Below are 14109 nucleotides of genomic sequence, written 5' to 3' on the forward strand. Positions count from 1 at the left end.
TGTTAACAAGTCACAAAACAAGATCGAAAAATGTTTGTGAGCGTACCGTGCTAAAGAAGACTGATCTCCAGAGCCGAGAACACACTTTGATTCTGGCAAAGTTTCAGGTGGCTGACCTTTGTGTTTTTTTCCACCATTTTTGTCTATACTTGGAAGAGTTCTCTTTGCTTTTTGCTTCCCTTTCCCAACGGCTGTGGACCCTGTGGGAGACTTCACAGCGTGTTGCTGGCTTAAGGGTCGTGATATAGGTGTAGTCCGAGAGCTCTGGTTGAGAACTCCAACCACATGAGTCTTATTTGTGTCTTGTGTGATGGGACTGGGGGCAAGAGTCACTTGGCCAGATGTGCTGGTGCTGGGATTGTCTGCCTTATCTGCCACACCTCTGCCAACTGGACTCTGAAGATGAAGGTTGCCTTCTTTATCAACTTGCTGGCTTACAGACATGCTCAGGGCTTGATTAGTTGGAAGAACACAGATACTACTAGCTATGGAAGTCTGGGCAGGATTGGTAATCTGAGACATCACAGGTGTTCCTGAATGAAGAACCATCTGCTGCTCCTGAAGGCCCAGATTATGTGGACTGGCTTTAAAGAGAAGGTTACTTAGGGATCCTGTGATTTCAGTAGAGCTAATGAGCCCTGGAGTGCTTAAAGATACTGAATTTGCTCCCAGTATGTTCCCAGTTGCTGTAGGAGGCATTGAAACCACATTCAGCACAGACTGAGTGGGGTTAAGTCCTGACACAGTGCAAGGTAGCAGGTGAGTTGAGGAATCATGCCCAATGATACCAGACTGAGCACTAGGTGAAACTGGCATTGTCTGTGGAAGGAAAGCAGGCTCAAAGTACATTACTCCAGATTTGGATCTTTTTATAATGTTTGGCATTTTGCGGTGTGATGTCGCAGTTGCAGTGGTTATGGCGCCAAGTTCAACTAGTCCTGACTGAGTAGGGATTCCAGTAGCAATCTGTGGAGAGGACAGGTTAATAAGGGTCATGTTAGTCCCAACTTCTGAAGGAGCCAGTGTGGGTTGGCTCCGGGATCGTGCCAACTTCTTGTTTTTACGGGGTTGGAGGCGAGAAATAGGACGCTTCTTGCCTTGTCCAGTAGAGAGCACTGCAGGAGGTGGGGAAATTGATGACGCACTGGATACCATGGCAACACTGGGAGCAAGATCATGTCTATGCCCAGCTTCAGATGCAACAATCTGGGGATCATGGGAAGGAACTCCAATCAAGAGGCCAGATGTGGTGCTAGGAATAACAGGCTGGAACCCTGTCTGAGTGGTGCTTGTGAAAGCATGAAGCTGAGTATGGTGAGGAACAGGAACTAAACCTTTGCCACCAGGGAAAAGAGACTGGGATGTAGAAATCCCAGTATTGATGCCTGTTAACACAGGTGCACTTGTGTTCATGACACCTGTTGCACTGACAGATGGCGCAATCTGTATCTTCTGAGTTACACCATTGGGGAGAGTCTGCAATACATAGAGAGGTTGCAAATGCTGATTAAGAACTATCAGTTTCTCTGGACCAGGTTTCAAATGAGAATTGGCTGACTGAACAGCAGAGCTAGAAATCTGAGAAGGACCCGTACTAACTGTGGCAGCAGGAATAAACTTTTGACCCTGGAGAGCTAAAGTAGGTGAACTAGGCAGGCCTGGTGTTCCAGATGCCCTGGTCATATCTTGATTACCTGCCTCTGACACCTGGCTTATCCCAGGACTTGAAATGTGGTCTCCTTCAATACGAGTAGGAATGAAATGTTCAGGGGTCATATGACCTTCCGTCACCTGTGAATCGCCACCACTATCACGAGGGCTCTTGCTGGATACAGCACCACTTGTTCTCTGCTTGTCCCCACTTTTTTCATCTCCTGATTCCTCTGTAGCCAAGGCAAGTATTGTACGATCAGAGCTCTCAGAGATGAGAGAGCTATGATTCTGATTATTTACAGATGGACTACGAGTGGTAAGTACAGAGAGATCAGATGGCAACTCCAAAGGAAGGCCATAGGGTTCCTCTACTGAGATTGAAGTGTTCACTCCACCCTCTACAGGTTCTGTGCTGGTCAATGGCTGGGGGAAGTCTTCAAAGAGAATATCCTTCCTTCGATTTACGTCCACCCCATAACCCTCATCCAGGGAAAATGGTTCGGTCGAGGGAGTCTCGGACTGCTGTCCTAAAGTCTGCATCGAAGGAGTATTGAGCACAAATTCCATAATATCAGAAGGCAAGATGTTACCACAGTCATCACTATTATTATTATCTGAGTCAGACTTTAGGAGATCAGTGCTGAGAGATAGCTGGGTTTCAAGAGGATCTTGTCCTTGTGATTTCACACTTCCTAATGGCAGGCAGTTATCCTTTTGATTTTTACGACCATCACGACTGTGGCTACCTCCTCCAGCTGTAGTATTATCACTCTCTTTTCCTGAGTCAATATTTGTTTTTTCAGCACGACCATCAGCCCGCCCCCTTTTCTTGGTCGAGCTTTTATGTGTAGACGAAGTTGTAGCAGTTGTTGTGCTACTGGTGCTTACGCTGGCATCACTTTCCGATCCATCATCCACTCCATCTAACTGGCCAATATGTTGGCACTCCAAATTCTTGGTTACAGTTATTTCATCACTTTCAACATCATTTCCCTTTGTACCATCCCTCAAGAACCTGTGTATCTGTGACCCTCTTCCCAAGCACTGGTCAATGCCTTCAATAGTAGGAAGACTAGAGCTAGGGTTTATGATGGTTCGTGTAAAATTGTAGTAGTATGAATCCTTACTTGAACCAAAGCCACCCTCCTCATCTTCTCCGCTGTCTGCGGAAGAAGATGTGCTCATATCATCAGCCCCATCTACTTGTCCTTCTGCTGAACGCTTGCTGCTGCCTGAGCGCTTCCTCAAAGAGATGTCCCCACTACTGTAGAAGGGAAGGTCTTCTTCACCATAGGACCGGACACCATAGAAGGGAGTAAGTCCAAAGAACATATTGGATCGAGCACGAGCACTTCGTCTTGGGTATCTCCGTTTTGCTGAGCCAGCTGACCCATCGCTGTCTTCCTCATGGTGTTTGTCTACAGAGCTTTCATCTTCCAAATGACGGTCTTCCCCATCGCCATCATCCTCAGCAGAGTGGTGATCCATTAGGTGCTCTTCACAGTCTTCTGGGTGAGTGTGACTCTCTGATTCTGAACTTTCAGAGCTTGCAGAAGGGGAAAACAGTGCAACACAGGAAGACCTCTTCTGTGGACCATGGCTGACTGGGGAGATGGAAGTGGATGTGTTAGTATCAGAACATGTGCTGAGAGTTTTGGTCCCATTAGGATCGATTTTTTGAGATATCAAAGACAGCCGCTCTGTCTGCTTCTTCTCCAGTGGTGTAAGTTCTTTACTGGATTTAAGGTGAACCTGTGGAGGTCTTAAACTTCGCTCCGAACCTGCTTTTGCCTGAAATGTTTCCAATACAGAACTGTGCTTTTTCTCAATACTAAATCTCTCCCCAGACTTGAATGGCCTTTCACCTCCCTGACTGTTTGTTTTATTCATTTCTGCATTGCCTGAGGCTTTGTTACTGCTGAGAGCAGCAGTATTAGTATTATTCTGGATAGCTGGGACTTGCCCATGTGTTTTGATATTACTGCCTTTTGAGTTGCTGTTGAGAATCTGTGCCTTACTGTTCTGAGGCATCTCTTTCCTGTCTTTTGAAATATCCCTGCCCACTGTTAATTTAGCTTTGGATTGCTTCTCTTTGGTGCTAGAGGTTCCATGACTAGTTGTCACAGAAGAGCTTGCTTGGGATCCTCGTTTTATATCCTCTTCTCCTGCCTTCCCTCCAGATGACCACTGAGGTTTGATAGCTGCAGCAGGGGATGGCCCTGAGATACAGTCATGAGACTTCCTACCTCCACCTTTTTGGTAAAGTGGTTGGGAAGAGCCAGATTTTCCAATATCTTTTGAGTCTGGTATAGGTGTTAAGATCCCCTCTTTCCCTGGAATGGGTTTATCTTTGAAAAGACTAAGTGGATGACAGGGCAAAAGAGTGACTCCAGCTGGTAGGTCAGTGTCTTTTGTGGCCTGTTTCCCCCTTTCTGTTCGCAAACTATTGCTGCCCCTCTGATGTCCAGTCAAAACTGCAGTTCCAAGAGGAGGGGAAACTTGGGCCACTCCAGTCAATACTGCAGGGAGGGTTGATTTTAAACTCTCCCCTTCTGGCTTCTTCCTTGCAGCTTCTCTTCCACTGTCGACTCTCTCACCCAAACCATAACTGGGTTTCCCTTGAGATCCCATGCTAACAGCAATGTTCTCATGACACTGAGATCTTTCGCTGCTCTGTGCTTTCACCTTCCCAGAGCAGGTTGAGTTTATGATTGAGGCAGATGTAGGAGAGCCTATGTGGCTTGATAAACTGCTTCCATGTGAAGAGGAGAAAACTCTTGGTTTGTCCGGCTGAGGTGAGATGGAGGAAGTGCTATGGCAATGGGACCCAGTACTTGAGAGGCCAGAATTCAGCAGAGGGTCGCCAATGGCTACAATCTCATGTGCTGAACTAGTGACACCCCCTAGGACAGAAACAGCCAGAAACATAGTGTGAACAAAAATGTTATTAACTGAAAACATATAAAAGTTAAATAAGGGCACCCCTTAAACATTGTCGGGTGTAAATGTGTATAAGAGTGACTAATAGAACACAGCATTTATTTTTACAATTTCCAATTTAACATGGATACCTGTAGAAGGAAGAAGTCTGGAAAGTGAACGATGGCAAGGTGGGTAACTGGGCTGTCTGTTTCTAAAGTAAACCCTTCGCTTTGGTGTAATGGCCATGATGTTGTCACTGGAAACTGAATCAGCTAAAGCAGATGGGTCCACTTCTGTTGTAAGCAGAGATAATTCAGAGCATTTCTGAATAAGCTATAAAGTTAAAAAAAAAAAAAAAAAAAAAAAAAAAACCTACCAAATAATTAAGGCTCACCTGAGATTGATGGTGGGCTATGGGCAATGGTCCGATTATCCTCTTGTGGGCCTGTGATGTTACTGATGCTGTCTGCCACAAGAGGGCGGCAAGCCAGAATTCTACAGGTGTAAACACACCGTTTGCGTGCATCCAGAGTACTCCAGTAAACCCTTGAGCATCTTAATATAAAATATAAAATGACTTTAAAGCATTTTGAATTCAAATGCACATAATCTCCTTAGTTTTGCAATGGGTTACTTACTGATATCCGACCGGGAAAAGCTTTCTCTCACAATCTGAGAGCTCTGTCAGCATACCAAGGCAGTCAATTGTCATGGAACCTGCATTCAGAAACAAAAAAGGGAAAAAATTCACCTAATCACCTAAAAATTCTAAATAAAATTGAGAAAATGTTCTCAAATAAAGTGAACTCCGACCTATCATCATGTGGACATTATCTGGCTCAAGGCCATTGAAAAACTTTCTTCTCAAGCTGATGCCCTCAAAGTCCACTATAATTCTCCGGGTTACTTCAAAGCCTGTGTCTGACAGCACCTAAAAAGCAATTCCAAAATTTTTCACAAGGATCTTGTCAACATCACTAAAACTAAATCTTCACTATTTTTTAATAATGGGAAAAAAATATATAGTTCCTTACTTCACCCTTGATGAGGTCTCTGTGGCGTTGGCAATACACCTTCTTGTCCTCCAGAAAGACACAGTTACGCTGACGTGCACACATGAAGTGAAAGTTACACATGCAGGAGGTAAGGCAGCAACCCACAGTGGCTCCAGGTCTTTGACAATGCTCACATTGCTGTAATAAAACAAAGTATTTATAAAGTGATTTTTATTATTGAGAAGTCGATCCATGGATAAATGATATTAGACCCTAATAAGAAAATCTGAAAACAGACTCAACAAACTATGCACAGCATATGTTTAACATAGTCTTACCAGCTGTCTGCCCCGACTCACTGCCATATGGACATTTTTGAGAGAGCCATCATCATCTTCAAACACTTCTGCTGACCACAATGCACAGTTCACATGGACCCATTCGTTCTGGCCAATGTAGAGTAATCTTCCACACTCCTAAGAACAAATGAATAAAAAGGGTACTAAAAGAAACACTAGGTAAGGTTTTTTGTTTTTTGCTCCTGAGGCTCTCCCTAGTTTAATTCATGTGTACAGCACATGAATTAGGGGCTCTTTTCTCCCTATTACAGGTCAGCGATTAACAATGATATTGAAACTGCAATTTTGAGTTTAAAATATTATATAGCGTGCCAATACAAATGTAAGATTGTTCACAAAAGAAGCATTGTTCATGTTCCCGTATGCAACAGCATTTTGAATGATATTATTCGGGTGGTGCATGTTAAAAAAAAAAAAAAAAAAAAAGGTTTTAGTGGGCTCACTTACATTACACTTCTCATCCCCATAGTTTAGACAAAGCACACACTGTCTGTTGTCACTAACACCAGGAGGAGGGGGAAGATCAGGGCTGTCCTCTCGACTGAGATCTGCATGAATTGAGAGCAACAAACAAAAGAAAATCAGATCTCTCAAATTACACTTTGTTAACTGGCTTCGGATTTTATGTCCTTTGCCTCACCATGTATAGGCTGTGGAGCTGGAAGTGGTGTTGCTGGGGCTACTGGGGAGTCAGGTTCTCCAGGAGCTTTAGGACAAGGAGCAGGAATGATCTTCATAAGCAGAGGTTGCTCAGCACGTGCTATCTCTTCACGTTCCTGTCGCTGAGCATAATTGTGATCCAGAGAAGGGGGCAGTACAGCATTAGGAAGTAAACCGCTACAGCAGGAGGAAAAAAGAGAATAACTGAGAATTAAGATAAACAGACATACAGATACACGTACAGCTACACATAAATACAGTCAAATAAGATTCTTTAAAAATGTTCATCATATTTTGTTTCACATATACAGTTAAAAGAACACTGGTACCTGACTGTTTAGTGAAGTCTTGCTATATTATAGATTTATTAAATTGCATAAGCAGTATATAATCCACCTACAATGTTAAGTATAAATGAGCCAAACTAGATTAACATCTTAACTGTCCTACCTGGGCCCTGTCAAGAAACATCTGACCATTGTAAAATACTTGACTTTTTCAAGGACATTAATCTGCATTTATGAATTAAACCCAGAATCCAGCTTTATTTACCAGGTTTTACTAGACAAAGTTAAAAAGAACATAATCACTCTCTCTCTCATTTTTGCAATGCCATTTGAGATTCATTTGTATTCACCATGTAATAAGGAGAAATGAAAACTGTGCTGTCTGTTATCACCGAAGGATAATTCTAGTGCTAGGATATTAAAAAGCAATGCTTTGTGGACTCCTGAATAATGCATGCTAACAAATGAAGTCTACCAACTGACTAACCACAGGGTGACCGCATGACTTGTCAAAGCACCTATGTGAAACATGACCCTACAGTCTGGCCTCAAACAATGGAACTAGACCATGCAGACGACATTCCCTATGGAAAGCTGATATTTCTGCTCTAAAGGAGAGCAAAGAATAGACAGACGCCCAGCTGACAAGCTGTTTTATCTTCTCATCATGTCAATGCCATTGAAACGTCTGATTGCAAAAGGATGTTTTTCAACATATTGCGGGTATATGCGTCAATAAACATCAAGGCAACATACCAAAGCAGAAAATAGACATCTTACATACCCAAATAGAAAAGAAACACTCACTTGGAAGAGACTTTGTGTGTCTCCCAGTATTTGGACTCCTTGACCTTGAACCATGGAAAAACCCTTTCCATTTGCTGTAACAAACAAAAAATATTTTAGTGTGTCACAGACCGCAGTGTTCTAGGCCTGAAGTGAAATCTCTAAACACTGTGCTTGCTCTGGCTCAATACTTACCCGGATAAAGAAGGACTTGACCATGCTGTTGGCTTTCCTGCTCTCTGGCTGCCCTGCTTCTGAACTGATAGCTGTCTGGATGATTCTCACAATGTCATCATTGAACTCCAGCTGAAAGACATGAACATATCACAGCATCGCTCAGCTGTCAGACTGACCTCCTTCTAAACCCTCCCATGAGAATCAAAAAGTTATTGCTTATCTTGTATAAGCTCAGAAATATGCCATTGCTTAAAGTTATGAGGGATATGCATACATTTTAAGTAAAGATTTTCTGATCAGTTACCACAGATTTATAGTGCCCTGAATCCATCCTCTTCTCCACAGACTCTAAGTCAAGGGGAGTGTCAGTGGGCAAAGAAACCTCTGTAAGGACTGGGGGGTCAGGACCTTCAGGCGAGCGCCGTGAAGGGAGACTCTCTTCTGTCTCTGGATTCAGCTCTGGGGGCTTCATCACAGCCTGGGACAGAACAAGGTTTTTGAGGGCAACATAATCACCAATACTGATGACAAAAAAAAAAAAAAAAAAAAAAAAAAAAAAAAGAAGAAGAAAAGTGTTTCATCTGTGTATTAGGCCTCCTTTTCCAATTTAAAAAGTACACATGCTGTTTAAAAAAAAAACAAAAAAAACCTCTATTCTCACTGCTAAGACTGGACAAGCAAGCAGTGTTACTGAATAATGGAAATGTTTGATATAACTTTTATGATAAAACTTTTACACACACACACACATGGTCCTCAGGTTACGTCAGTCCACGGTTACGATGTTTCGTGGTTACGACACATCTCCCATTTACTGTATAAAGCCTTTTTTCGACTTAAGTGGTTTTGCGCCGTGAATGTCAAAATGTTTGGTGTGCGCAGCAGAAGAATACACGGTTACGCGGCTCGGGACCGAGGAGGATAGGTGTTAGGATAGGATAAGTGCTTACAGTATGTTATTTACGTACAGTACGTATGTTCTGACTTACACCGAAAATCACTTTACATCGCAACGTAGGAACGGATCAACGTCGTAAGTCGAGGACCCCTTGTACATATAATTATATAATTATAAATATATGCACTACAGCAGACTAATAAAAGGTGTGACAGGATTGGCTTACCTGTCTGTAGCGGAGTAAATGAGTGGAAGTTCGTGAATTGAGGAGTGCAGTAAGAACTTGACGCACAGAGCTTTGAATCTGTTTCTCTAAAGAGGTACGCCACTCAGGCTGATGGTGCTCAGTACAGTTGATGCAGGTGTATGCCACGCTTTCAGGGAGGTTAGACAAAAGTTCATACATCTCATCTAAAATGAAGGGAGAAAAAAAATGTAATAAAAAGGATTACACTGATCTGTGGTTTTTTTGTGTGGTCACTCTCCAAGCACAAATGCATAAGGTGATACAGAATAAAGGAGGTTAGAATTTCACTCAAAATACAAACATGAAAATAGAACAAACACTTCCCTCACCTGTTAGATTTTCACATTTGGCATGGACCCAGCGATCACACTTCCCACACTGAATCGTCTTGCCCTCATTATCATTGTCATCATAGCACTTATCGCAGAGAGGGCAGAAGTTGCCTACAAAATTACAATACATATTAGTGTACATGCTAAGTATACATACAAAAACATGCTAGCAACTGAGTCCAATACAAACCTTTAGCAAAAAGGTTGGCACAGTCATGACATAAGGAGAAGTCATGTGACCACTGGGCATCCCAGGCTTTTCCTGGTTTGGTGGCCCCACAACTTTTACAGCAAACACACTTGGTGCAAATCTGTGAAGATGAAAATCTCAGGTAAGCATCTGAAAGCAAGCATTTGAAACAGGGATTACTGATATCTGTTTATATGTCCAAGGATTAAGTGTGTAGGTACCCAAATTCTTTTCTTTGTGGGTCGTGTAGGATGGTTGGGTCCCAGGCACTCAGGGTGAAAGCTGTTTCGGCACTTATCACACTCCAGCAGCTGCTGCGTGAAGGTAAATAGAAGAAAGAGCTCTAAATCAATAAAATCTTGTCTTCAGACCTGAAAACACACTGAATCTAAACCCTCTTGACATTTAGAGCATTATTCTGCCCTCTACATAACTTGCATATATGCTACATAATAGTAAATCGTTAATAACAGACATTAAGGAATATTTCGCAAGATTAATAACTGAATAATAAGCCTAGAAATCCAGGGTTTAATTCAGTAAAAGACTTGAATGGTCTTGAAAGGTCTCAAAGGTCTAGAATGGGAGGCCAGTCTCAAGATATTATGCATCACTTATGGACATAAACATTTCCTACTCGCACAATTCCATAATTCCAGATTAATGCCATGTATGGGCTGATCATAGGGAGTATCACATCAACCCAGCACTAAGTATCCCAAGAATTGACTTAAGAGGTGCTCTTCCTCACCTAGGTTGCAGTAAACCACCAGACTAGAGTATAATCCTTTTTTTTTTAAACTCTCTTTAATGTTCATTTATTCATGAATTAACTTTAAATAATAGGAATAATTTAAATAATGTATTTTCTTTGATTGTTACACTGTTTACCCTTTAATATTTTATCATTTTTGTATTAAGAATCTCTGTAAAGCTCTTTGAGCTGTATTTTGTATAAAGATGCTATACAAAAAAAAAAAAAAAGAGATTAATATTATCATTACTGAATAAGAACTGAGTTAATTATGTTATGAATAACAAAAATGTCAAATTTTGATGAGATTCTATCATTCACCACACTTTCCACATTGCAATTATAGTTTAGAGAACCTTCCTCTTTATTTTGTATGTCTGAAGTGGTAAACCAACTAGCCAACTGAAACAGATGTGGTACACGTATTCCTGTAAAATCTGTTAATCCTTTCCTGTAAAGTAAGAGCTCCTGCTGTTGTTGGAACTCCAAATTAAAGTCTAACATAATTTGTCATCCCAACTTCACAGAGTAGTTTAATCGATAAAAAGAAAACATGGTTCAAAATTTATTCAGGAAACAAACAGTTCTCAACAAAACAAGCATACTTACACTGGGGATAACACTACACACACATACATGATCTTAACAACAAAAACATAACCCACCTTAGTTTTCTGGTGCCGGCGGCCACAGACATGGCAGAAGCGACACCAGCGGCAGCACCAGTTCTCCCATTCCTCATTGTGTGGCCTTTCCATCTCCCCCAAGCAAAAGAGATGGAAGGGCTCACAGCATACCTGGCAGAACACAAACTGTGGAGAAGATATAGAGTTAGCAAAATAGCCATTTTTTTTACATGAATGAAAGAAAAGAAGCCAGTGTCAATAAACCTCTTTGGGAAAACTCCTCAAGGAAAACCTAGTATTTTTGAAGAATAGAAAACACAATATAAAGCAATAAAATATTGCTATAAATATATAAGTCTTCTCCCCCATATCATGCAGCCCTTGGCGAATAGATTTTTACAATGTGAGGGAAGTTTGTTTACCTCCACATTACCACTGCTGGCACAGAGAAAGCAGACCACCCGTGGGGTGATTGGCACAGAGGTGAGGATGCTGAGGCCACCCATCTCCCACACCTTTTCAATGTCATAGTCCTCCTTAAAATCCACTCTGATTCGATGCACTCCGTCGCAGGGTGCTTTCTGCTGGGCGGTGCCCCCAGTCGAGGGAGTGCTCAGGAAGTTTAAAGTATTGTGCATGGGTTTGGTGGCCATCTGTTTCTCCTGTAAACAACAGATCAGGTGGGCGGTGGAAGCCAAGAAGTACATGAAAAAAAATACAAGTATAAAGAAAGGCAAAAAGCTACTCAGCAAGAAGGCCTCACCTTTTCTTTTGATTTTGACTTTGGTGGTGGAGCACAACGAGCTGTTTGCTTCTTTATTTGCTTTGCTTCTGCTTGTGCTGCAAGATCATGCAAGATAACACGTAAAGTGAATTCATATAAAACTAAAGCTGGCAAGATGGTAAAAACATCTCCTACCTGAGTGTGTAAGAGAAGGCTGGCTCTGCTGCTGGGGCTTCTTTTTGGGCTCACTAGAAGGTGACTTCATGGGTCCTTCCTTTTTTGCTGGCGCATGGCTTTGTTGCTGCATGGGTTGATGGGACAGTGCTGGTGGGGACGATGGAGTGGCATGTGGAGAGCTGGATGAAGGGCTGGTCTGCGGTTGCTTTCGCTCCTTCCTAGAGCCAGAGCTCACAGAGTTTAAGGGTTGTCTTTGATCATCTGGGCCAGGAAGTGGAGAGGGGTCAGCTGGGGAAGAGCTGGGTGGTGGAGGGGATGGAGGCCGCTGTTGCTTTTGTTTATCCTCTCCCGGTGCTGAGGATGGAGTTTCAGTTTTCTTTGCTGGAGGGTCATCCTTTGAAGGAGGAGGGGCTGGTTTGGGGCTCACCTCGGAACATTGAGATTTGCTGGAGTGATGTGCATCCTTTTTTTCCGGTAATTTGGTTTTCTTCTTATCTTTTTTACCTGAGTCAAGAAAGACATCAGTTATATAGCATACAGCGCTTTGCAAGACATGACTTTGTCTTACTGCATTCTTGGTGTGTCAGCAGGGAACTAACCTTTTGCTTGCTTCTGAAGAAACACCTTTGATGGCATCCACTGCAAATTCTGACACTTCCTTACCCTGTGACAATGTACAGATAAAAATCAGTTACACCACAACATACTCAAGCTATGCAATCATTTCAAAAAAAGAATAAACAAGTGAATTATTAAAACTGCAATTACTACTTGGGGGAAAAAAACCCAGAACCCTTTTACTTCAACAAATAATGTGCATGCAGACATTTGTGCACATACACTTGCCATGCAGTGTTCATATAAATAAAACGGAGATGTTATCATATTACATAGTATTTATGGTTTTGGACCCAGCGCACGGACAAGAAACATGACAAACCTGATAAACGTGTCAGGACACACAAATGTTGAGATACAACACATACTTCGCTTTTATGATCATTCTATATTTAACTCCCAAAATCCATCAGTCATCAGCCATCAGAGTGGCGCTTAAGAAACTAGGCCATTATTGCTGAAATGATAGGATCAGCGCCTATACATCTCTGGCTGTAGTTTTAGCATAAACATTACATACATTTATTCATTGTTTGTAACTGATTTTCCAGTTCAGGGTCATGGTAGTTCCTGAGTGCACGGTGGCAATTAAACATTACATTTGCATATTTTTTGCATTGAGCAGATGTGAAAACTGAGAAAGATTTTTGTAAGATTGAATTAAGAATGAAAAACACTTTGTGAGCATGTACATGAATATCTAACATAGAGAATGCTGCTAAGTGTTTTTTCTGAAAGGAACCCAAGTGTTTTGCACATTCAAATTTGTGAAATCCGTGCTCACTCAGAGCATCATTGTCTTCTCCAAACGTATTATTCATCTCTCAAAGAATTTGGTCAAAGTTCATATTCAAATAAGCAGGCTGACAGGCTAGACACCTCACGGCCACCTTAGTACCATTATTGTTTTAAGAAAGCTTGCAATTTCAAACTGTTTTATTCAACTGTTATGCATGACTATTTTAATTGTCATTTTACAATTTCAGTACCACACACAAAAAAGAATCTATGTTACTGATATTAAGAAAGGTCTGTTTGTACGCATTAAAGAATTCACAGCTAAGAGAACAGGCTGAATAGAAAGCAAGTGTCAGGATGCCTTTTTCAACCTTATTTTATACAAACAAATTCATGAAATTAATTCTTTAGTCCATTAACTCATACTTACTTGCAGCATTGTTTTTTGATGTTCCGTCCCCCGAATTTGGGTTTATCCAAACAGTTGGTGCAAACCCCACAGTCATCTGGGACCTGGCAGCCAGAACACTGCCCACAGCGGCGTGAGCGCCGGCCCTTTCTGGGTGGGGCCTCTTGGACTGTTTTGTGCCTTGTAACTGGCTTAATGGGAGGGGTGGATGGCTCTGCTTCTTCTGACCCTGCCACTGAAGATTTGTCTACAAGAAAATCAAAAACAACTATGAAAGCATGCCCACAGGGCAGGAAATTAAGGAAACATTCTTAATCATTGAGAAAAGATTGTCACCATCATTTCCCATGGAAGACAGGATCTTTTCTCTCTCCTCCCATGGCAAGGCACTAAGGGTGGGCATGTCATCTGGAAACACAGCACGGTTTCGACCCAATGCTACAGCGGCACGACGGCACACATGCTTGATTCGTGGACCACGGACTGAAGTTTCAGAAGAATCACTCTCCTGACCCTATGCACACATTAATAGATGATCCTGACTGATTTTCAGTGCA

The 14109-nt window shown here is 42.0% G+C and overlaps 1 protein-coding gene across 2 annotated transcripts in view; it reads right to left on the bottom strand.

The window, feature by feature from the left end:
* The window catches only part of kmt2a (lysine (K)-specific methyltransferase 2A), a 35056-nt gene that overhangs the window by 6679 nt on the left and 14268 nt on the right, over nucleotides 1-14109 (bottom strand). Inside the window, exons 4-26 of one of the 2 annotated variants that reach the window (XM_066662993.1) lie at nucleotides 13889-14066; nucleotides 13574-13799; nucleotides 12387-12451; nucleotides 11806-12291; nucleotides 11650-11726; nucleotides 11309-11548; nucleotides 10926-11072; nucleotides 9728-9817; nucleotides 9507-9627; nucleotides 9314-9427; nucleotides 8964-9148; nucleotides 8144-8317; nucleotides 7858-7968; nucleotides 7684-7757; nucleotides 6570-6766; nucleotides 6377-6477; nucleotides 5909-6046; nucleotides 5610-5768; nucleotides 5389-5506; nucleotides 5214-5292; nucleotides 4970-5130; nucleotides 4725-4868; nucleotides 47-4556 (exon numbers count right to left, since the gene is read on the bottom strand). In XM_066662993.1, coding sequence (XP_066519090.1) covers nucleotides 47-4556; nucleotides 4725-4868; nucleotides 4970-5130; nucleotides 5214-5292; nucleotides 5389-5506; nucleotides 5610-5768; nucleotides 5909-6046; nucleotides 6377-6477; nucleotides 6570-6766; nucleotides 7684-7757; nucleotides 7858-7968; nucleotides 8144-8317; nucleotides 8964-9148; nucleotides 9314-9427; nucleotides 9507-9627; nucleotides 9728-9817; nucleotides 10926-11072; nucleotides 11309-11548; nucleotides 11650-11726; nucleotides 11806-12291; nucleotides 12387-12451; nucleotides 13574-13799; nucleotides 13889-14066 — 7895 coding nt within the window. Of the gene's footprint in view, nucleotides 1-46; nucleotides 4557-4724; nucleotides 4869-4969; nucleotides 5131-5213; nucleotides 5293-5388; nucleotides 5507-5609; nucleotides 5769-5908; nucleotides 6047-6376; nucleotides 6478-6569; nucleotides 6767-7683; nucleotides 7758-7857; nucleotides 7969-8143; nucleotides 8318-8963; nucleotides 9149-9313; nucleotides 9428-9506; nucleotides 9628-9727; nucleotides 9821-10925; nucleotides 11073-11308; nucleotides 11549-11649; nucleotides 11727-11805; nucleotides 12292-12386; nucleotides 12452-13573; nucleotides 13800-13888; nucleotides 14067-14109 lie in introns of both variants that reach the window. The other variant, XM_066662982.1, reaches the window with a different exon arrangement.

The sequence above is a fragment of the Hoplias malabaricus genome, chromosome 1 (assembly GCF_029633855.1).
Source record: "Hoplias malabaricus isolate fHopMal1 chromosome 1, fHopMal1.hap1, whole genome shotgun sequence".
In the NCBI taxonomy this organism is placed as follows: domain Eukaryota; kingdom Metazoa; phylum Chordata; class Actinopteri; order Characiformes; family Erythrinidae; genus Hoplias; species Hoplias malabaricus.